We start from the raw sequence: 24,648 nt of genomic DNA, 5'->3' as shown, positions 1-24,648 counted from the left end.
CAGCAGTTAGACGCTGTTTCGTGTGTTAAAGCTGTGAGTTTAGCCGGGCGCTAGATTGCAGCCATACACCTTACGCGAACAGTCATACACAAGGGATGGGTTTTTTAAGGAACGACTTGCACTCATCAACACACACACGATAACAATTGTATACTAGCGCATGGCCGTGCGGCCATGTAAACCTTTTATAGCTGCAGCAAGTACAAGACCTTCCGAGAAGGACCAATGGGAGTCTGCCACAGAAGAACACCTTTAGGACCTTCCTAGAGGACCAATGGGATTAGCTGCAGTATCTAAGCATGTGACCCTCGACCTCCAATGGGAGGTCATCCCGTGGGCATGCTCAAAAAGGGAAAATCTGGACTTAGTCCCAGAAAGACCTGCTCGCTGCTGAACATTGCTGGCTACAAGAACAGAGGCTGGAAGGGCAGTAGTAACCAGTCGTCCAGTATTAGCCTGAGCTAGACGCTGGGACCGACGTCTCCGCTGAGCAGACTCCACTGCGGCTGGAGAAGAATGGGAGACCGCAACGGAGATGGTTCGAGATTCCCCCTGTGCAGAGGTGGGAACTCGACACATAACAACCTGCTTAACCAAACAGGAAGTACATCATCACATCAAAGAAATCAACAAGTCTTTAGCACTGCATGAACTGAGTACTGTAATAGACCCCACATTATATATACAATATAAAAGGATTACATAAAAACAGACTGTACCACAGGACTAGAGCATATGTGGCACTAATATTCTAAACGGGATAAAAAACTGAACCTGAAAACTATGGGTCTGTGGGTTTAAATTTGAGGGGAATCTGTCAGCAGGTTTTTGCTGAGACACGGATTTCAGGCATGCATCACGTATTAGGTTAAGTGTTATTGTTTCCATACAATAAATGTTTTATCACAAGAGATTATCAATGCTTGGACCACAATGCATGTGAGCCCTGGTCCGACCACACCTTCTCCTCTGATAAGCAGCTCACTGTTAATAGACAATGTACATATAAAGTGTGTGTGGTGATGTGGTGTGGGTGGCGTTAGCTATCTGAGCTCTGCTTCATGCTGCATCTAAAAACTAACTCTGATTGTGTCACAACTACTGCACCGAATAAACTAGGTGACACATTGCTGGAACAAGGGTCTCTTTTCCTGCATTATGCTGTTCTCAGATGATGTATCAAAACCTGGTAACAGATTCTGTTTAAGCTTAAAAAGGAGGTAAGTTCCTGACTGAAACGGTGTAAGGCTGTGGGTGTTGTCTATCTGGCCTTTTCAAAGGTGTTTGATTCAATGTCTCATAAAAGGTTAGAACTGTACATAAAATGAGATTTATATAGGGATAATGGTGTGCACTCAGGTCAGGGACAAGCAGGTGCTGGTAAAACGGACCGTGTGGTCCAGTTAATCCAAATAGAAAAAAATTACCGCACACAATACTGGTATGATGCGAAAAAAGGTATATGCCAGGTTTTATTTAAACAAAGAATTTCAAAGTTGCCACAGATTTTGTAGACAGAAATATATACAGACAGAGACCCAACGTTTCGACCCTCCTGGGTCTTATTCATGGGGTTTTACTGGGGAGACAAGGAGACAACATAAGTGGCTGTTTGTCATATAACATAATAATCATAAAAGAAAAAAACACACTGGATAAATAACTGATAAGTACTACCTAAAAAGAAAACAAACCAAAAAACATGCAAAGGAAACAATATATACAGTGGTACAACAAATTTAAAAGTCGCCAATAATGGTGGAGGGCTGGCGGTAAGGAGCAGCGTCCGCTACTATGATTACATTAGGTAAGCAATGGCAAGGAAAACATAAGTATTTTACCTCTGATCCTATGAAACAAATAGACAAGAGTGGCAATAGTAGAAGGTAGGCGACCAATTCCTCTAAAGCATAACCTGTCATCATGATAAAGCATAAAATGTATAGGTAGCTGGACAGTATACAGTGAGGAGTAATACTACACTAGTATGTGGGAGAAGGGGGTCCGGGGATCCCTAACAAGTAACGTCTAACCCAGGGGATAAATATGAACAAGGTGGTATCTATAAATCTAATGGTAGAGTCCCCATACTAATGAATCCAGTGGTAAATGGAGGGATGCAAGTGAAGGTCCCAGAGCAGCCTCGTAATAGTTAAAAAGTTATGATAACAATGGTAAAAGGAGGGCCGTGGTTGTAATGAAAAACACCCCCTAATATAATAAGCACGGTGGGAGTAAAAGCGCTGTGAGATACCTTGTAGTAGGGCCAGTATAAGGCCTATGTGTCCAGGGTGGAGGAAGGTTGGTAACAGGAGCCATCACACTTAAGGATGGCCTGTAATGTAAAGGTACCCATAGGTCAGTGTGCGGTAATGCCTGGAAGGGAGATGAGGGGACAAGCGCCGTAATACCTGTAAGTCCTGTATATAGGTGTGTGATCAGCGGCGCTCCCGCGCCCTGTTGCAGCGATGAACAGGAGAGGAAGTGAGGGTAGACAGCGGTGTCTCCCTGAAATACCGCCAGACCGGAAGTGAGCGCTCCCGGACCGGAAATGACGCGGCGTCATGTTACAGAGGGAGCCGCGCATGCGCAGATGGCGCTGCAGGCTAGTAAGGGCATGGAGATGCCCAGATGTGGGAGTGTGTAGAGGTTAGCCGCCCTATGAGTACTGAGAGGAGGTGTAGTGGGTGCGGCATAGTAATCTGCATAGTGTGAGGCTAATGAATGGCATGGGAGGAGTAGGTTGATGGAAACAAAGGGTGGAACAGAAAACAAGCATGTAAAAGAGGGGGGGAAGGAATGGAAACAAAAAGTGGTAGAAAAAATATAATATATAAACAGAACCTGTATAAGCAAATAATGGCAAAAAATAGAAAAAACTAAAAAGCAAAAATAAAAATAGAAATAAATATAAAAATAAAAATGAAAAAATAGAAAAATATATATAAATAATCAAAAAAAAATAAAAATAAAAAAAAATTGAGGATATTATGCAAAATAAAGAACAAAAAAAGAAGAATAGGGGAAATAAAAAATATAAATAAAAATTCAAATAAAAATCGGTAATATGGAAGATGAAGGGGATTCACCTAAAAGATAGTGGATTCAACGTGTCTGGAAAGCAAAATGGTACAAAGGTTAATATGATGTTACAGCAGCCAGTCCATTTCCCCGTTGAGGCCTTTAGGAGTTAGGGTCTCAAGTTTGTGGATCCAAAATGCTTCTCTCAATTTTAATTGTTTAATATGGTTACCCCCTCGTCTCGGTCTGGGTACCTGTTCAATCACCTGGTACTGTAGTTGTGCTACCGTATGTCTACACTTAGCAAAATGTTCAGGAATTGGTAGCCATGTTTTATTACAACGGATGGTAGATTTGTGACTCGCTATTCGGTCCTTAATGTGTTGGGTTGTTTCCCCTACATACAGGAGGCCGCATGGACACTTTATGACGTAAACCACGAAGTTCGTGTTACATGTGTAATAACCCCGGATGGGGTATGTTTTACCCGTTCTGGGATGTGTCACGCTATCGGATTTAATTATGTTTGAGCAGGAGGCACAACTCAGACAAGGAAATGTCCCCTGGCGGCGTGGAGTCAATACACTTTGGCTATTGGGGGAGCGTGTGCTGCCAATGTCAGCCCGAACAAGTTTGTCTTTAATGTTGGTGGCTCTCCTATTGCACATAAGGGGTGGTTTTGTGAAACTCGGAATATTGGGATAAGCCCTAGCCAAAAGGGGCCAGTGTTTTTTAATGGCGGTCTCTATCTTGGGCATGAGAGGGTTGAAGGTGTGGACGAACGGTACTCTCTCTTCATTGGTAGGTCTCAGTGATGGTGATTGTGGTTGAAGAACCCGTGATTTCTCCTGGTCTAGAAGACGCTGGGGATAATTTCTTTCCCGAAATTTTTCGGACATGTTGTCTAAGCGTGTAGGGAGTATGTCCCGATCCGATACAATCCTGGCTACTCTGGTGAACTGGGAACGTGGGAGGCTATTGCGTGTAGCTTTAGGGTGGCTACTCGAGTAGTGCAGAAGACTGTTGCAGTCTGTAGGTTTGGAAAAAATGTCAGTCGAGAGGTGACCCTGATCGTCCCTCTGTACAAGGGTATCCAAAAAGGAGATCCGGGCCGAGTCATACTGCATTGTGAAATGAAGCTCTGGATAGACAGAATTGAGGGTCTGATGAAATGCTTGTAGTATGTCCGTGGGCCCTGTCCAAATCAAGAAAATATCATCTATATAATGGAGATAACAATCTACATACTGCTTAAATCTATCATCCGTGTAGACAAAGGTCTCCTCAAATGAGTCCATATAGGCGTTAGCATACGCCGGTACGACGTTGGAGCCCATCGCGGTCCCTTGGCGCTGTACATAGTAGGTGTCCCCATAGAGAAAAAAGTTTTCATATAAGACTAGTCTTAATAGGTCCAGACAAAGTTGTGTGGAATTACTGGATCTATCAGACTTTTCCAATAGCCGTTTTGATGCTGCAATGCCCTTCTCGTGTATAATGGACGTGTAGAGGCTAGATACGTCCATGGTGACCAGGAGGCTGTCTGGGGGTATGTTACCATGCTGAGGGTGGAAGGTGTGGACGAACGGTACTCTATCTTCATTGGTAGGTCTCAGTGATGGTGATTGTGGTTGAAGAACCCGTGATTTCTCCTGGTCTAGAAGACGCTGGGGATAATTTCTTTCCCGAAATTTTTCGGACATGTTGTCTAAGCGTGTAGGGAGTATGTCCCGATCCGATACAATCCTGGCTACTGAGGAAATGACCTGTGTCTAATACAAAAGATTTAGTGGTTTTGATCAGTGGTGTTAGGATTTTTTCTAAAAAGATAGATAGGGGCGCAAGTACGGATTCGGTAGACGCCACTATGGGACGTCCGGGGGGATTAGTTAGAGATTTATGGACTTTTGGAAGAACATAAAAAACAGGGGTTATTGGGTGCGGGTTAGTCAGGAACCTAGCTGTCTGCTGATCAATCGTGCCATTGTCGATGTAAGTATTAATAACCGACTGAATTTTCCTGTGAATCTCAAAAGTAGGGTCCCTTGGGATGATACTGTATGTGTTTGTGTCTGACAACTGACGTAGTACCTCAGCAGTGTATAGTGTGTGGTCCATGACTAGCCTGCAGCGCCATCTGCGCATGCGCGGCTCCCTCTGTAACATGACGCCGCGTCATTTCCGGTCCGGGAGCGCTCACTTCCGGTCCGGCGGTATTTCAGGGAGACACCGCTGTCTACCCTCACTTCCTCTCCTGTTCATCGCTGCAGCAGGGCGCGGGAGCGCCGCTGATCACACACCTATATACAGGACTTACAGGTATTACGGCGCTTGTCCCCTCATCTCCCTTCCAGGCATTACCGCACACTGACCTATGGGTACCTTTACATTACAGGCCATCCTTAAGTGTGACGGCTCCTGTTACCAACCTTCCTCCACCCTGGACACATAGGCCTTATACTGGCCCTACTACAAGGTATCTCACAGCGCTTTTACTCCCACCGTGCTTATTATATTAGGGGGTGTTTTTCATTACAACCACGGCCCTCCTTTTACCATTGTTATCATAACTTTTTAACTATTACGAGGCCGCTCTGGGACCTTCACTTGCATCCCTCCATTTATCACTAGATTCATTAGTATGGGGACTCTACCATTAGATTTATAGATACCACCTTGTTCATATTTATCCCCTGGGTTAGACGTTACTTGTTAGGGATCCCCGGACCCCCTTCTCCCACATACTAGTGTAGTATTACTCCTCACTGTATACTGTCCAGCTACCTATACATTTTATGCTTAATCATGACGACAGGTTATGCTTTAGAGGAATTGGTCGCCTACCTTCTACTATTGCCACTCTTGTCTATTTGTATCATAGGATCAGAGGTAAAATACTTATGTTTTCCTTGCCATCGCTTACCTTATGTAATCATAGTAGCGGACGCTGCTCCTTACCGCCAGCCCTCCACCATTATTGGTGGCTTTTAAATTTGTTGTACCACTGTATATATTGTTTCCTTTGCATGTTTTTTGGTTTGTTTTCTTTTTAGGTAGTACTTATCAGTTATTTATCCAGTGTGTTTTTTTCTTTTATGATTATTATGTTATATGACAAACAGCCACTTATGTTGTCTCCTTGTCTCCCCAGTAAAACCCCATGAATAAGACCCAGGAGGGTCGAAACGTTGGGTCTCTGTCTGTATATATTTCTGTCTACAAAATCTGTGGCAACTTTGAAATTCTTTGTTTAAATAAAACCTGGCATATACCTTTTTTCGCATCATACCAGTATTGTGTGCGGTAATTTTTTTCTATTTGCATAAAATGAGATTAACGGGACTCGAGGAAAAAAATAGTGTCTGTGTCCAGCTATCGTCTCATATCGCTGCTCCCGTTTGCCTCCAAACTTTCCTCCCATCTCGCATCTATCTCACTCTTTGACAACCTATAGTTCAGCTTTCATCCCCACTACTCCACCAAAACTGCCCTGACCAAAATGTCTAAAGATTTAACACCAAAGCTAAACTCCTCCTTCTAGATCTGTCCACTGCCTTTGACACAGCTGACCAATTCCTCATGCTACATATTCTCTCTTCCCTTGGCACCAAAGACCTTGCCTTCTCCTTGATCTCCCCATACTTTTCTAATGGCACATTTAGCATCTCTCCTCCCATAAGACCTTCTCATCCCACCGTCACTCTGTTAGTGTCCCTCTAGGCTCTATATTGGCCCCCCTAACCTTCTCAATCTATACCTATAGCTCATAAAGTCCCATGGCTTCCATTCGCACCTACCTCTCTGACTCAGATGTCACCTTTCTGCTGTCCAGAATGACAGAGTGTCTATCAGCCATATCCTCCTCCTTCTCCCCTCACTTCCAAAAACTTAATGTGGCCTAAATTGAACTCATCATCTTTCCTACATCTCACCTAACCCTATATATATATATATATATACAGTATATATATACATACATATATACATATATATATATACTGTATATATATATATATATATATATATATATATACTACCGCTCAAAAGTTTAGGGTCATCCAGACAATTTTGAGTTTTCCATGAAAACTTTTATTAATCAAATGAGTTGCCAAATACATTGAAAATCTAGTCCAGACATTGACAAGGTTCAAAAAAAAGATTTTTATTTGAAATAATAATTTTCTCCTTCAAACTTTGCTTTTGTCAAAGAATGCTCCCTTTGCAGAAATTACAGCATTGGAGACCTTTGGCATTCTAGCAGTTAATTTGCGGAGGTAATCTGCAGAAATTTCACCCCATGTTTCCAGAAGCCCCTCTCACAAGTTGGTTTGGCTTGATGGGCACTTTTTGCTTACCATACGGTCAAGCTGCTCCCACAACAGCTCAATGGGGTTGAGATCTGGTGACTGCGCTGGCCACTCCATTACAGATAGAATACCAGCTGCCTGCTTCTTCCCTAAATAGTTCATGCATAATTTGGAGGTGTGCTTTGGGTCATTGTCCTGTTTTAGGATGAAATTGGCTCCAATCAAGCACTGTCCAGAGGGTATGGCATGCCATTGCAAAATGGAGTGATAGCCTTCCATATTCAAAATCCCTTTTACATTGTACAAATCTCACACTTTACCAGCACCAAAGCAACCCCAGACCATCACATTACCTCCACCATGCTTGACAGATGGCATCAGACACTCTTCCAGCATCTTTTCAGTTCTGCGTCTCACAAATGTTCTTCTGTGTGATCCAAACACCTCAAACTTGGATTCATCTGTCCATAACACTTTTTTCCAATCTTCCTCTGTCCAATGTCTGTGTTCTTTTGCCCATATTAATCTTTTCCTTTTATTAGCCAGTTTCAGTTACGGCTTTTTCTTTGCCACTCTGCCCTGAAGGCCAGCATCCCGGAGTCGCCTCTTCACTGTAGACATTGACACTGGCGTTTTGTGTGTACTATTTAATGAAGCTGCAGTTGAGGACCTGTGAGGCATCGATTTCTCAAACTACAGACACAAATGTACTTGTCGTGATGCTCAGTTGGGCAGCGGGGCCTCACACTTCTCTTTCTACTGTGGTTGGAGCCTGTTTGTGCTCTCCTCTGAAGGGAGTAATACACGCCGTTGTAGGAAATCTTCAGTTTCTTGGCAAATTCTCACATTGAATAGCCTTCATTTCTAAGAACAAGAATAAACTGTCGAGTTTCACATGAAAGTTCATTTCTTCTGGCCATTTTTTGAGTTTAATGGAACCAACAAATGTAATGCTCCAGATTCTCAACTAGCTCAAAGGAAGGTCAGGTTTATAGGTTCTCTAATCAGCCAAACTGTTTTCAGCTGTGCTAACATACTTAGCAAACAAAAAGTACCATGAGAACACTGGAGTGATGGTTGTTGGAAATGGGCCTCTATACACCTATGAAGATATTGCATTACAAACTAGACGTTTGCAGCTAGAATAGTCATTTACCACATAAACAATGTATAGAGCATATTTCTGAATCATTTAATGTTAGCTTCATTGGAAAAACTGTGCTTTTCTTTAAAAAATAAGGACATTTCTAAGTGACCCTAAACTTTTGAATGGTAGTGTATATACACATATATACACATATATAAAAAATACTTATCAGCACCTTCTAAGTGTAAACATGTGCAAGCAGCTTGCACATGTTCACACTTAGGAGGTGCTGATAAGTCTTTTTGTATATTTAGCTATTGGATGTTGGCTGCATCCAGCCTAATTGTGCACTCCTCCCATTGACCTGCAGGTTGCCGTAATCATCTCTACTTGCCAATAAATTGTAGGCTAAACCCAGGAGCAGACATGAGTGTCCAAAATTGTAGGTTGATAGTTGAAGAGAAGGCATGTACAATAGAGAAGGGACCCATCAGAGGGAGGTCACTTTGTCGTGGTTGATGGGCATACATGAATTGGCCAAGAACCTTAATTTCCGTAAGTTTCAAAAAAACATTTTTTTGAAAAAAAATGTGAGTAGCAAAATCCAGATTATGTTTTTTAATGTTTTTCTGTGTTTTCACATGGCTTAAACTTATACATAGTGCAGGTGTGCTCTCCTTTCTCTCTCTCTCTAAAATCCAAACCCTAATGATTATATTTACCAAATCATATCTATAATCAATTCAATATATCAGATCTACACTAAAGGGATAGCCTCATATCATGTAGCACTCATAGTCTATTTTGTATAATCAACCACAGATAATATAACGACTAGTGTTGAGTATTCTGATACTGCAAATAACGGGTATCGGCCGATATTCGCTGTATCGGAATTGCGATACTGAGTTCCGATACTTTTAAGATATCGGATACCGGAATCAGAAGTTCCTATAGTGCAATGATGCACTATAATGAAGTGTGGGCGGTGTGTGGGCGGAGACTGCGTGTCTGTGTGTGCGGGCGGGGTCTGTGTGTGACCGTGGGGAGTCTGTGCGGGTCTGCCGGGAGTCTGTACAGGCCTACCGGGGGTCTGTGCGGCCTGCCGGGTGTCTGTGCGGGCCTGTCAGGGGTCTCTGTGGGCTGCCGGGGGGTCTGTGCGGGCTGCCGGGGGTCTGTACGGGTCTGCACGGGCCTCTCGGGGGTCTGTGCGGCCTGCTGGGGGTCTGTGTGGCCTGCCAGGGATCTGTATGGGCCTTTCGGGGGTCTGTGCGGCCTGCCGGGGGTCTGTGCGGGTGTGCAGGCATCGTCCGATGGGACTACAAGTCCCATCTGGCTATGCCTTCTACAATGGCAGTGATTAACACATGAGCCAATGATGGGACAGTAGTAGTCTCATCAACCGGCTAATGTGTTGAATGTAAAAAAAACAAAAAAAACATACATACTACATACAACATGCTACATACATACTACATACCACATACTACATACAACATACATACATACATACTACATACTACATACATACTACATACATACAGTTGTGCCCAAAAGTATTGACACCCCTGCAATTCTGTCAGATAATACTCAGTTTCTTCCTGAAAATGATTGCAATCACAAATTCTTTGGTATTATTATCTTCATTTTATTTGTCTTAAATGAAAAAACACAAAAGAGAATGAAGCAAAAAGCAAAACATTGATCATTTCACACAAAACTCCAAAAATGGGCCAGACAAAAGTATTGGCACCCTCAGCCTAATACTTGGTTGCACAACCTTTAGCCAAAATAACTGCGACCAACCACTTCCGGTAACCATCAATGAGTTTGTTACAATGCTCTGCTGGAATTTTAGACCATTCTTCTTTGGCAAACTGCTCCAGGTCCCTGATATTTGAAGGGTGCCTTCTCCGAACTGCGATTTTTAGATCTCTCCACAGGTGTTCTATGGGATTCAGGTCTGGACTCATTGCTGGCCACCTTAGAAGTCTCCAGTACTTTCTCTCAAACCATCTTCTACTGCTTTTTGAAGTGTGTTTTGGGTCATTGTCCTGCTGGAAGACCCATGACCTCTGAGGGAGACCCAGCTTTTTCACACTGGGCCCTACATTATGCTGCAAAATTTGTTGGTAGTCTTCAGACTTCATAATGCCATGCACACGGTCAAGCAGTCAAGTGCCAAAGGCAGCAATGCAACCCCAAAACATCAGGGAACCTCCACCATGTTTGGCTGTAGGGACCGTGTTCTTTTCTTTGAATGCCTCTTTTTTTCTCCTGTAAACTCTATGTTGATGCCTTTGCCCAAAAAGCTCTACTTTTGTCTCATCTGACCAGAGAACATTCTTCCAAAACGTTTTAGGCTTTTTCATGTAAGTTTTGGCAAACTCCAGCCTGGCATTTTTATGTCTCGGGGTAAGAAGTGGGGTCTTCCTGGGTCTCCTACCATACAGCCCCTTTTCATTCAGATGCCGATGGATAGTACGGGTTGACACTGTCGTACCCTCGGACTGCAGGGCAGCTTGAACTTGTTTGGATGTTAGTCAAGGTTCTTTATCCAACATCCACACAATCGTGCGTTGAAATCTCTTGTCAATTTTTCTTTTCCGTCCACATCTAGGGAGGTTAGCCACAGTGCCATGGGCTTTAAACTTCTTGATGACACTGCGCATGGTAGACACAGGAACATTCAGGTCTTTGGAGATGGATTTGTAGCCTTGAGATTGCTCATGCTTCCTCACAATTTGGTTTCTCAAGTCCTCAGACAGTTCTTTGGTCTTCTTTCTTTTCTCCATGCTCAATGTGGTACACACAAGGACACAGGACAGAGGTTGAGTCAACTTTAATCCATGTCAACTGGCTGCAAGTGTGATTTAGTTATTTCCAACACCTGTTAGGTGCCACAGGTAAGTTACAGGTGCTGCTAATTACACAAATTAAAGAAGCATCACATGGTTTTTCGAACAGTGCCAATACTTTTGTCCACCCCCTTTTTTATGTTTGGTGTGGAATTATATCCAATTTGGCTTTAGGACAATTCTTTTTGTGTTTTTTCATTTAAGACAAATTAAATGAAGATAATAATAACAAATAATTTGTGTTTGCAATCATTTTCAGGAAGAAACTGAGTATTATTTGACAGAATTGCAGGGGTGTCAATACTTTTGGCCACAACTGTAGGTAGTTTACAGTTCTAGGTGGGTGTTTTGGCACTTCTGGACTGGGAATCCTGATCCTGGAGCAGAGATGGAGGGTCTTCCATATGAATTTGCTGGCAGTGCAGGCAGTACCTGACCCCTGGCTGCAATTGAGCCCAGGGATAGCCCTGGTGATACAATCAAGCTGTGGATGGGAGAGACAGGTGAAGGTGCCCCTACAAAGGGACCTGAAAATAATTCCTGTAGGGGCCGCAATGCCCGCATGTATCCCAGAAGCTGTCAATCCAGACCATGGCTTGCAAACTTGTGAAGGCGGTACTGGAGAAAATCTAGCCAAAAAGGTCCCCCACTGCGATGAGTTTGTAATCTGGCGGCGGTTGGTTCTGGAAGAAGCTGATCCCTCCCAGTAAGAGTCTACTCTTATCGCTACATTGGCCCCACCACCAAGAAACTTTCATTTTTTAAATAGATAATATGCTGCTTATGTTTTCTTTTCTTTCACTCTTCTGGTTTGGTTTAATTGTCTTTTAGAATTTTTTATTAAATTTTTCAACTTACAATATGAGATTTAGCATTTATTTTATTTGTATTTCTTTTCTTACTATGTCAAAGCACACATATGTATAGCTATAACATGTACTTTTCTATGAGTTAATTGTTCAGTGAGAAATTATTTACTGCATTGTTTTACTAAATGTGAAAGCCACAATTCAATACATTTGATTGAAACTAAACAAAATCAAATAAAAAAAAAAAAACGTGACAAAATGGTATGCAATGTTGTAATGTTTAGAAGTCAACATGACGTTTTGCTAACTTGGTCCTCCTCCAAGTATAAAATCAAGCTCAAAGTGCAAAACGTTCAGTGGCTGCAAAAGTATTCCAGGATGGTGAGTAGTGTTTTATTCTTGCTGGTTGAATTGAATTTTTATTTTATCTATTAGACAATGGAAGTGACTTTTGTAGCCTATTTTTAAAAAATGGATTTGAGTGTCTTTTTGTATTCTTGTTTATATAATAAGTCTGTAAGCATCTTGTAGTGTTTATAATTGGTTTAATAATGGTAGTGATTGAAAGGATACCAGGGAAGCGAATGAAATTAAAACATACTGAAATGTTACAAGAGCAATTGAATATAAGCCAGGGTTTCCAACTTAACTTTTTATTTTTCAAAAAAATCACAGACAGACAATATTTTTTAGGGACACATTGGAAAACCATAATAAATTATTATCATTATAAGTAGAAATGAGTGAACCCAAATTGTAAAGTTCGGGGTTTCATACAGGACACCTAGTGTCCGGTGCTGAACTCCGAACAGACTTCTGGGAGAAGGAAAGCGCGAGAGAGATAGAGATAGAGAAAAAGAGAGAGACTTTGGCAGCCCCTTAGCCCTTACAACAACCATTTTACAGCACCAAATTTCAGGTCCCGATTGACTTCTGTGGGGTTCGAGTTCAAGTTCAAGGCTAGTACTGGTACCCGAACCGAACTTTGGACTAAAGTTACAGACGAACCCGAAATTCCACTGGTCTGCTCATCCCTAATTAAAATTACTCTGCAAAACAGCCTCTGTGTGTGTATTCTGCAAAACAGCCTAGTTGGGGGTACTCTGCAAAACAGCCTCTGTAGGGGTACTTTGCAAAACAACCCCTCTGTGAGGTTACTCTGAAACCAGCCTCTGTGGTGATACCACTTTAGTGGTGTGTGACGATCGCTTTTTTAAATGTAGATAATCCAAGTTGAGTATCCTTCATGTGTGGTGCTTGTAACAGAAGGGCTCCCAGGTGGGCAGGCATGCACTTACTTTCAGTCAACAACCTGTGTTACTATCCTTACATTTTTTTAACATTAGTGCTTTACTAAGCTGATATTTGTGCCATCTGAGTGTGGCTGTGAAAATAACATTGAGCTGTTGCATGAGGTATCAGGGCTCCAAGCAAAGAAGGCTTGCATCACTCTTTTACCCACCAACTTCAATTCAAAGCTCTACATGCTGGCAAAGACCCTGATACCTCATGCATGACCCATGGCTGACTACTTCTGTGCCATTATTAAATGTTCTACTGTGGGTCAATTGATCAGTCAACTACCTGTGGTACTATCCTCACATTTTTCTAACATTAGTACTCTACCAAGCTGACTGATATTTAGGCCACCTGAGTGTGGCTGAGCAAAAAAGTAGGTTGAGGTGTTGCATCAGGGCTCTGAGTAAAGCAGGCTTACACCAGTACCTCACCCAACTCATCTTAATTGAAACATAAATTCAAAGCTATAAATGCCGTCCCAGGCCCTGATACCTCATGCATGGCCTATGCTTGACTGCTGCACCATTATAACATTTCTACTGTAGGTCAATGATGCCACCTTTCCTGGTGTCTACTCTTAATTTTTGGAAATGTTTAGACTCCAAGTTGGGTCTCATTCATGTGTGTTGCCTGAATTTGGTAGGCCTCTCAGAACACCAGGCCTACACTTGTCACTCATCCACCTGTTACTGATCAATGTTTCAGCTAGAAATACTAGTCCAAGTCCTTTCCCAGGTCCTGTCCCATTCATCCATGCTGCGCAATTATACTATTTGTACTATGGGTCAATTCATGCCACTTTCCATATGTTTGCCGCTGATTTGAGCAGTTTGGGAAGCATTTTGGCTCCCCTTAACCCCTTACCGACCTCTGCCGTACTATTACTGCGGAGGTCAGATCCCCTACTTTGATGTGGGCTCCGGCGGTGAGCTCGCATCAAAGCAAGGACATGTCAGCTGTTTTGAACAGCTGACATGTGCCCGCAATAGCAGCGGGTGAAATCGCGATTCACCCGCTGCTATTAACTAGTTAAATGCCACTGTCAAATGCTGACCCCTGCCTGTAAAAACCCGGCGAATGAATGGAATGTAGGTAAATGACCTGTAGTTACCTCGAGTTGCCGTGATTCTCCCTCTGCTGGATGTCCTCATATGAACTCGAGCCTGGGAAAATATTCTGAAAAGTTCCCAGGCTCGAGTTCATATGAGGACATCCAGCAGTCAGTGTGATTTTACTGTACACCGCGCTGAATTGCCGGCTTTTTTATAGAACACCGCTGCGTATTTCTCACAAGTCACACTGCTGGTCCGTGTGTAATCCGTAATTTTCTCGCCCCCATAGACTTTCATTGGCGATTTTGGGTGGAAAGAGATGATTTGCATAGCTCCGCCTACTGCAAAGGATTCTGGGTAAACCTGCTATTCTTTGTATTATGCTGCTTGCAAGTACTTTTCGTTTTAGGAAAGCATCCACTATGTATTTCCTTTAAGTAGAGGGCTTTTCGGTCTCTTTCGTCCCGCTACATTTAGCCCAACTTGGGTCTCTCCCTAAGGTGGCTAGCATATATGTATCGCTTGCTCACCGAGCCCCACTCCATACAGCCAACCAATTCCAGCCCTGTGCTGATGAGGGCCTAAAGCCCGAAACACGTGTCCACAGGTAGGAATTGGTTGGCTGTGTAAATTTAGAAACTAATCCGCAGCATTGCACGCTTGGCGGTTCCAAGCGCTGTGGATTAGATTGGGGTGGAAAGAGATGATTTGCATAGCTCTGCCTACTGCAAAGGATTCTGGGTAAACCTGCTATTCTTTGTATTATGCTGCCCACAATATAAAAAGTGAAATTCATATATTACAGAGTCATTACAAACAGAGTGATCTATTTCAAGTGTTTATTCTGTTAATGTTGATGATTATGGCTTACAGCCAATGAAAACCCAAAAGTCATTATCTCAGTAAATAAGAATACTTTATAACACCAGCTTGAAAAATGATTTTAAAATGTTGGCCTACTGAAATTAATGTTCAGTAAATACACTCAATACTTGGTCGGGTCTCCTTTTGTATCAATTACTGCATCAATGCAGCGTGGCATAGAGATGATCAGCCTGTGGCACTGCTGAGGTGTTATGGAAGCCCAGGTTGCTTTGATAGCAGCCTTCAGCTCGTCTGCATTGTTGGGTCTGGGGTCTCTCATCTTCCTCTTGACAATACCCCATAGGTCAGGTGAGTTTGCTGGCCAATCAAGCACAGTGATACTGTTGTTTATAAACCAGGTATTGGTACTTTTGGCAGTGTGGACAGGTGCCAACTCCTCCTGGAGAATGAAATTTCCATCTCCAAAAAACTTGGCAGAGGGAAGCATGAAGTGCTGTAAAATTTCCTGGTAGACGGCTGCACTGACTTTGGTCTTGATAAAATATAGTGGACCTACACCAGCAGATGACATGGCTCACCAAACCATCACTGATTGTGAAAACTTCATACTAGACCTCAAGCAGCTTGGATTGTGTGCTTTTTGATGTATACATAATATGTCTTCTCCCGAATTATTAACCATAGAAATATATTGACTTAGCCGAAAATGGTATATTTTAAAAAGTTAATATTTCACTGAATAAACGTGGAATGAACAAGTTGGCGACATATTGCAACATCTATCTTTTTCCATTCTTCAAGAGCGACCACTTTTAGATCCTGGATGCTGGATGGAGAGTGATGCTCAACTTGTCTCTTCAGAATTCTGTTCATTTGGGTTCAGATTAGGATACATACTTTCAATCAATCAATCACTTTTACCCTGTTTTCCTAAGAAATGAAGAAATGCAACAGTTGTGTGTTCTGGATTATTATTATGTAGGAAAAGTGCAGGTCTACAAAGGACATGGAATAACGGTAACATCTTTTTTAATACAGAGCAGTACATCGGTGCAGATGTTGCAATATGTCACCAATTTGATCATTTCTTGCTTATTTAGTATTTTACTAGATGTGGGGTGTATTCATTTTTGCATCAACTAATTTGAGTAAAACGGAAGATTTTGTAATGAAAGTTATATCATTAACCGTAATCTCATGTTATGGGTTAAAACTATTTTCCATGAAACTCAGTCTTGTCAAAATTTTGGAGATTGTTCTTGTGTTCATTGAGAAAGTGATTAAAATCTTACTTTTCATAGGGGTGTACTCATTTAAGCTGAGGTTTATGCGTATATATCTCAGACTTGTCTACATTTAGCTTTCTATTAGTATTGTCAATAACCTCTGCATTCCTATTATTTCAGGTATATTCACTGTACTACTCACTACCATAATTTTATTCATCTCTATACGTTTAGAATAGACTTGGTAGTGGATAGGGAAAGGATTAGGAGCAGTTTAGGAGCAGGATTGCCACTAATGACCCACTTTATACTTTATTAGTGAGTCATAGTTATGATATGTACTCCTCTTTTTTGTACACAAGTATATATAGTAAGCATTATTATCACAGCTGTTTTTGATTGTTTATTCTTTTCAATACTCTTTCTATTTGTCTGTTGGATACATTGTGTTTTGGCGTTGTTTGCTTCTTTTAACAAGTGTATTATAAAAAGTTTCAGTTCAAACAGGATGATTTTTACTGATAAATATGTCACCTCTGTATCACATGGTCTTATTTTTAAGTATTAAAGGAATGTAATTATAACACAACAGGAAATTATAGTTTATGCTATATATTATAGAAGAGACAAGAATAGAAAAACATCAAACACTGTATCCATATATCTAAATGTCATTGTGTCCTAACCAGAGCTTACCCAGGAAATAATAAAGAATATGGCACAATCACATATAAGAATGCTATCTACAGCAGCCAAATGAAGCAAGTTTCCAGAGAAATTGATACACTTGTTTTACTGCCATTTGAACTGGAACATCAAACATGAAGATAAATATTAACCAGTTACCAATGAAATCATAAACAATATGGTGCTGGCAAAGTAAAGTTAAAGATTAACTTTCCACTAAAGTTTAAACATGAAAAGAATCTCTGTTAGTGTTCTTCCCAATATCAGAAAGTTATCAAATCATTTTCTACATATATATATATATTTGTAGCAATGGCTAAAGGAGTTGTCCGGTACAAATCAATAAATCTGCAGTCAGTGTATGGAGAACGAGGCAGTATCCACTGCCCGGGAGTATGTACTGTATAATACATACATACCCTCCGGTCCAGGGGCAGAAATCGCAGTGCACAGCACGTGACAGAGTGACTATAGACTTATCAATTTGGACCAGACAACCCGGACAACATTATTCTTTACTCTATAGGATTCACTGTATCACTTGCCCTCTTAGGCCTCTTTCACACTCTCCCGTTGAGATACGTCGTTTTTTGAGAAAACAGGATCCTGCAAAAAAAATTTGCAGGATCCTACATTTTCCCATAGACTTGTATTAGCGACGTATGGCCACGCGTTTCGTCCGTCGTGCACTGGATCCTGCGGTATTTGACGGCCCGTCGTTTGGAAAAAATGTTCAAAGGAACATTTTTTTGCTGCAGTGGAAAAACGTGCCAGGACGCCTCCTGCGTGATACGTCGTTCCACAGAATGGGAGCCTATGGACGCAGGATCCTGCGGTCACGGTGAAACGCAGGAATCCAGTGATGGATCCTGTTTTTACATTTGAGCATGCCTGGAAGCATTTTCCAACCCGAGGAAAAATCTCTCTCTCTCTCCTCCCCAGAAATTTCTCCATTGAAATTCAGGCAAGAACACAAACGACGCATCCGTCAAAACGCTGGATGCGTGACACATGTTTTTCACTATTTTCAAAACGTACGTCGATCTGTCGCAACAACGCATTACGACGCCCGCCAGAAGACGAAAGTGTGAAACAAGCCTTACAGGTCTGCGGGAGCAAATGCAGTGAACTAATTTTCACTCACACATTAAACAGGATGTGTCCAGTCTCACCCAACAATCTGTAAGGCCTGTAAGCTCAACTGCGCTGTCATTGACTTGGTAATATTGTGCAGTTCTCATGCTGGGCTTAGTGGTGTGCAGTGTTGGTCCATTCTCTATTGCGCAGGTCTAAAATATACTGTTTGACGCTTAAATGATTATGGAGCTCTATGCATTTATTAAAACTAAAGTAAAATAGTATTCATAAATATAAAACTAGTCTACAGTTTACATTTATATACTGATGTTTTTATAAATATGTAAGAGAAATAGATAAAACTACATAACAGCAATACAGATCTGTATTGTACATTGTTACATCATCTATATTACAATTATGTAATAGTAACATATCAGTAATATACAAGAAAATGATGTTCTCTTTTGAGTGCAGGAGATGTAGATGGGGGTGTTGCAATTTAGTAGAGTAGATGGAGGGTTCTGTAGCACTGAGGAGAAGCAGTGTGCTGCTGGGAAATGTAGTTCTAGTAGAATAGAACTGTCCATTCTGTTCTGTAAAGCTGGATATACAGAAAGACAGTAGACAAAAAAATTCAAAAAGGTACAAGAAAGAGATTGTATTCTTGGATTAGTCTGTAGAATAACAATAGATTTACTGTTATTCTGCTTTGTGAAAAATAATGCAATTGGGAGAATAACCTTTCAACTACCAGATAAACAAGAGAGCATCAGGCATAATTAGAAGTTCCCCAGTTCACCAGGATTTTCCTAGGAAATTAGATCCGCAATTAAATTATCCTCAGCGAATATCCAGGTCCCAGAGCATAATAAACATAACATATGAAAAAAAAATTCTGACTCCTCCGCTTCTTACCATTGTTACCTTTCATGCGCTTGCACAGAACCATCCCTTGCCTCATCAGAGCTAGTCTAATGCTTAGAGGACTGGGATCTCAGTGCCACTGGTAGTGATAAGAAAATGGGACAGGGATGGTGAGGATCAGCGGGGCTATGGAAGTGAGTGATTAGGTGAATATGTGTTTTTATTTTTATTTTAACCTTTTGATGGCCCTTTTTTTTCATCTCTACTATCAGAAACACAACATGGAGATTCTAGATCTGTACACAAAACATGGACTCCTATCATTTAACCCTGCTGTTCTGTTCGGTCTGGGGAGACCTATTTTGAACTTTGGTATTTTTTGGGGTGTTCAAGATGCGGTTCTGAAACTTGTGGTTGATTGACTTAAATGAGGATGGGTCGGTCGGCCACGGGTTTCAGAGCCGCATCTTGAATATTTTAAAGAATATTGAAGTTCAAAGTCGGTCATTTTTGACCAACAGAACAGCAGGGTTAACCCTGCTGTTCTGTTCGGTCTGGGGAGACCTATTTTGAACTTTGGTATTTTTTGGGGTGTTCAAGATGCGGTTCTGAAACTTGTGGTTGATTGACTTAAATGAGGATGGGTCGGTCGGCCACGGGTTTCAGAGCCGCATCATGAATATTTTAAAGAATATTGAAGTTCAAAGTCGGTCATTTTTGACCAACAGAACAGCAGTTAAAAAAATGACCGACTTTGAACTTCAATATTCTTTAAAATATTCAAGATGCGGCTCTGAAACCCGTGGCCGACCGACCCATCCTCATTTAAGTCAATCAACCACAAGTTTCAGAACCGCATCTTGAACACCCCAAAAAATACCAAAGTTCAAAATAGGTCTCCCCAGACCAAACTGAACAGCAGGTTACCCTGCTGTTCTGTTGGTCAAAAATGACCGCCTTTGAACGTCAATATTCTTTAAAATATTCAAGATGCGGCTCTGAAACCCGTGGCCGATCGACCCATCCTCATTTAAGTCAATCAACCACAAGTTTCAGAACCGCATCTTGAACACCCCAAAAAATACCAAAGTTCAAAATAGGTCTCCCCAGACCGAACAGAACAGCAGGGTTAACACATCATTTATATTACTTGTATCCTCTTTTAGGTTATTTCAGGCAGTTTATACCTTTGCGTACCCATAGAGTTAGGCCCCTCCTAATTACAGTTAAAGGGAATCTGCCACAAGTTATACTTCTTCGTTTGAGTGCAGCTTAAAATAGCAAAATAGAATTTTATTACAGAGGTACGTGACTTACTGTGCTTTTTACTGTACTTTTCATACTATAACTGGTTTATCAGTGGCAGCTCTGCTAATCTTCTCAATGACGAGCTCAGTCAAACCAGCAGGACCACTACACTGTGCATAGTCGGAAAACTGTTCCTCAATGGTAGAGAGCAGGGCCTCATAAATATACAGGTGCTTCTCACAAAATTAGAATATCATCAAAAAGTTAGTTTATTTTAGTTCTTCAATACAAAAAGTGAAACTCATTATATAGAGTCATTAGTACAAACAGAGTGATCCATTTAAACTGTATATTTCTGTTAATGTTGATGATTATGGCTTACAGCCAATGAAAACCCAAAAGTCAGTATCTCAGTAAATTTGAATACTTTATAACACCAGCTTGAAAAATGATTTTAAAATGTCAAATATAGATTCTCTATAGGGTTAAGGTCAAGCAAGTTTGCTGGCCAATCAAGCACAGTGATACTGTTGTTTTTAAACCAGGTATTGGTACTTTTGGCAGTGTGGACAGGTGCCAAGTCCTGCTGGAGAATTAAGTTTCCATCCCCAAAAAGCTTGTCAGCAGCGGGAAGCATGACGTGCTCTAAAATCTCCTGGTAGATGGCTGAGCTGACTTTGGTCTTGATAAAACACAGTGGACCTACACCAGCAGATGACATGGCTCCCCAAACCACTGATTGTGGAAACTTCACACTAGACCTCAAACAGCTTGGATTGTGTGCCTCTCCACTGTGTGCCTCTCTTCTTTTTTAAATAATTTGCAAACATTTCTACAATTGTTTTTTTTTTCAGTCAAGATGGGGTGCAGAGAGTACATTAATGTAAAAAAAATTTACTTTTTTGAATTTACCAAATGGCTGCAACGAATCAAAGAGTGAAAAATTTAAAGGGGTCTGAATACTTTCCGCACCCACTGTACATTTGGTTTGGCCTCCCATTGAGATTAGTAGGGTTCAGGTACGTTCATTGAACAGTTCGTGAACGTCTAAACGTTCGGCAAATCGAACCGAACCTTGAAAGGTTCGCTCATCTGTACTCAGCATTCCAAGCAATACTACAGCTGCAGCACAAAAAACTGTGATTCTCTCATAAATGCTGCACCCAGTAAACTAAGTGATTAATAGATGGAATCATGATCTCTTTCCCTACATGATGCTGCTGTCAGATTACACAGCAAAAACCTGCTGACAGACTCTCTTTAAGGATGAAGAGCAGGAATTCATCTCCATGTTCTGTGCTATGTATGGGGGGCATCATTGGAGCTTGTCTTCTCCCACCAGCTCAGAGTCAATTGCAAATCAAGAAATAGACCCTGCAAGTGATGAAGGGGGGGGGGGAGGGCAGTGGTAAAAATGCAGGATACAAGTTGTATAATACCCAAAGATGGTGTTTTTCTTTTCATTAATATTCACTAATTTTAACAATTTCATACTTTTTACACATTTCAGAAATTCCTTCTAGCAATTGCCTTTGGTACTGGAATCCTTGTGGTTGTATGCAATGCTGCTTGTTTTAGTAGTGAAAGTAAAATAAAGGCGGGTAAAGAACCTAAAGGTAAGTGTGATTAATTACCATGAATTAGCAGTTTAATGTTATTATTAGTTAGATACAAGTTTTTACTTGTATTTGTTGTTTAATAGTGTTGATGTTTTAGCAGTAATTACATTGAAATTTAATAATCAGTAGTTTACTGACGAGGACTATTTAGATAAATTCTATGGAATACAACATTTTTTTTATAAATTCAACAAAGTAAGTGTTTTTCTATATGAAGAGACAACTTCTCTTTACTTTTAGAAGCACGAGAATCTTTTGTGCCACAATTGTTGTCGACTTTCATTTTGAACTATATATATAGAATTGTAGATTTTATGCAGCAAAATTAAGTAAAGTTTAGATCTTCCAGATGAGATCCCGCACAGAAGATCAAGGATGTGCATAAAGCAGGAGAATGCAAATATAATGTAAACTATTGGAAATTTTATTAATAAATCCCAAAATACATATTTGAAAACACCTAGAAAAGGTGCATAGAGGCACAATAATATGTAAGAATGTGGTTAAGGTAAGCCAACAATCTTATCTCACACTCAGCTATAATAAAATCAAATAAATAATCGTATGAATAATTTATATCAAGCTGTGGTCAGATCAAAACCAGAATATGAAATTACCATAAAAAATAAAATAAATACATCTTCATGAAATATTAAAAAGCTCTGCAATTTCACAGATAGAAATGTGACATAGCATATTTAATGACAATAGACAGTATATACTCGTGTTTTTCAGCACATATTTTTGTGCTGAAAACGCCCCCTTCGGCTTATACACGAGTCACAGTACAGAAAGCCGGCGAGAGTAGGGGGAATGGCGGAGCAGCGGGTGCTAGGAGACGATGCACACATCATACTCACCTACCTGTGTGCTTTGGGTGCTGGCACTGCATCTCGTTCCGGCCACCAGCGCCTGTCTGCAGCTCTTCCTGTGCTCAGCGGTCATGAGGTAACGCTCATTAAGGCGATGAACATGGACGCGTCTCCACTTCCATAGGCATGGAGCGCATATTCATTACCTTAATGAGCGGTACCATGTGACCACTGAGCACAGGAAGAGCTGCAAGCAGGCACCTGAGGCCGAAACGAGATGCAGTGCCAGCACCCAGGGAGCGCAGGTAGGTGAGTATGATGTTTTTTTTTTCAATACGAAACATGCACACAGGGATAGGGGATAAGGAGGCATCCATACAGGGAAGGAAGGATGGAACGGGAAGACATTCATACCAGGATAGGGATGGGGGAGGCATGCAGACAGGGGCAGGAAAGGGGGAAGCATGCATACAGGGACAGGGAAGGGGGAGGCATGCAGGGACGGAATGGGGGAGGCATTCCTACCAGGACAGAGAAGGAAGAGGCATGCAGACAGCGGTAGGGATAGGGAGGTATGCATACAGGGGCAGGGAAGGGGGAGGCATACAGACAGGGGCAGGGATGGGGAGGCATTCATACCAAGACAGGGAAGGGGGAGGCATGCGTAGCCGGACAAGGAGGAGGGGACAATGTATACCCGGCTTATACTCGAGTCAATAAGCTTACAGAGTTTTCTGTGGCAAAATTAGGTGCCTCGGCTTATACTCGGGTTGGCTTATACTCGAGTATCGTATATACTCGAGTATAAGCCGACCCGAGTATAAGCCGACTCCACTAATTTTGCCACAAAAAACTGGGAAAACTTAATGACTCGAGTATAAGCCTAGGGTGGAAGATGCAGCAGCTACTGGTAAATTTCAAAAATAAAAATAGATACCAATAAAAGTAAAATTAATTGAGACATCAGTAGTTTAAGTGTTTTTGAATATTCATATTGAATCAGGAGCCCCATATAATGCTCCATACAGTTCATGATGGCCCCATAAGATGCTCTATACAAAATACACCCCATATAATGCTCCAAACAGTTTATGATGGGCTCCATAAGATGCTCCATATTAAAATATGCCCCATATAATGCTGCACAAATGCTGATTATGGCCCCATAAGATGCTCCATAGACACATTTGCCCCGTATAATGCTCCACAAATGCAGATTATGGCCCCATAAGATGCTCCATTGAGATATTTGCCCCCATATAATGCTGCACATGGCCCCATACAGATATTTGCTCCATATAATGCTGCACATGACCCCATACAGATATTTGCCCCATATAATGCTGCACATGGCCCCATAAGATGCTCCATACAGATATTTGCTGCATATAATGTTGCACATGGCCCCATAAATTGCTCCATAGAGATATTTGCCCAAGATAATGCTGCACATGGCCCCATAAGATGCTCCATACAGATATTTGCCCCATATAATGCTGCACATGGCCCAATACAGATATTTGCCCCATATAATGCTGCACATGGCCCCATAAGATGCTCCATACAGATATATGCCCCATATAATGCTGCACATGGCCCCATAGGATGCTCCATAGAGATATTTGCCCCCATATAATGCTGCACATGGCCCCATAAGATGCTCCATACATATATTTGCCCCCATATAATGCTGCACATGGCCCCATAAGATGCTCCATACAGATATTTGCCCCATATAATGCTGCACATGGCCCCATGAGATGCTCCATACAGATATATGCCCCATATAATGCTGCACATGGCCCCATAAAATGCTCCATACAGATATTTGCCCCATATAATGCTGCACATGGC

At 41.5% G+C, this 24,648-nt stretch overlaps 1 protein-coding gene across 1 annotated transcript in view; it reads left to right on the top strand.

Moving 5' to 3' along the window:
- The window catches only part of LOC138666810 (extracellular matrix organizing protein FRAS1-like), a 92,645-nt gene that overhangs the window by 57,669 nt on the left and 10,328 nt on the right, over nucleotides 1-24,648 (top strand). The window contains exons 7-8 of the mRNA XM_069754985.1: nucleotides 14,728-14,790; nucleotides 21,874-21,979. Of these exons, the coding sequence (XP_069611086.1) occupies nucleotides 14,728-14,790; nucleotides 21,874-21,979 (169 nt within the window). The remainder of the gene's footprint in view (nucleotides 1-14,727; nucleotides 14,791-21,873; nucleotides 21,980-24,648) is intronic.

This window comes from Ranitomeya imitator, chromosome 2, assembly GCF_032444005.1.
Source record: "Ranitomeya imitator isolate aRanImi1 chromosome 2, aRanImi1.pri, whole genome shotgun sequence".
NCBI lineage: Eukaryota > Metazoa > Chordata > Amphibia > Anura > Dendrobatidae > Ranitomeya > Ranitomeya imitator.
This window is presented reverse-complemented; position numbering and strand designations above follow the sequence as displayed.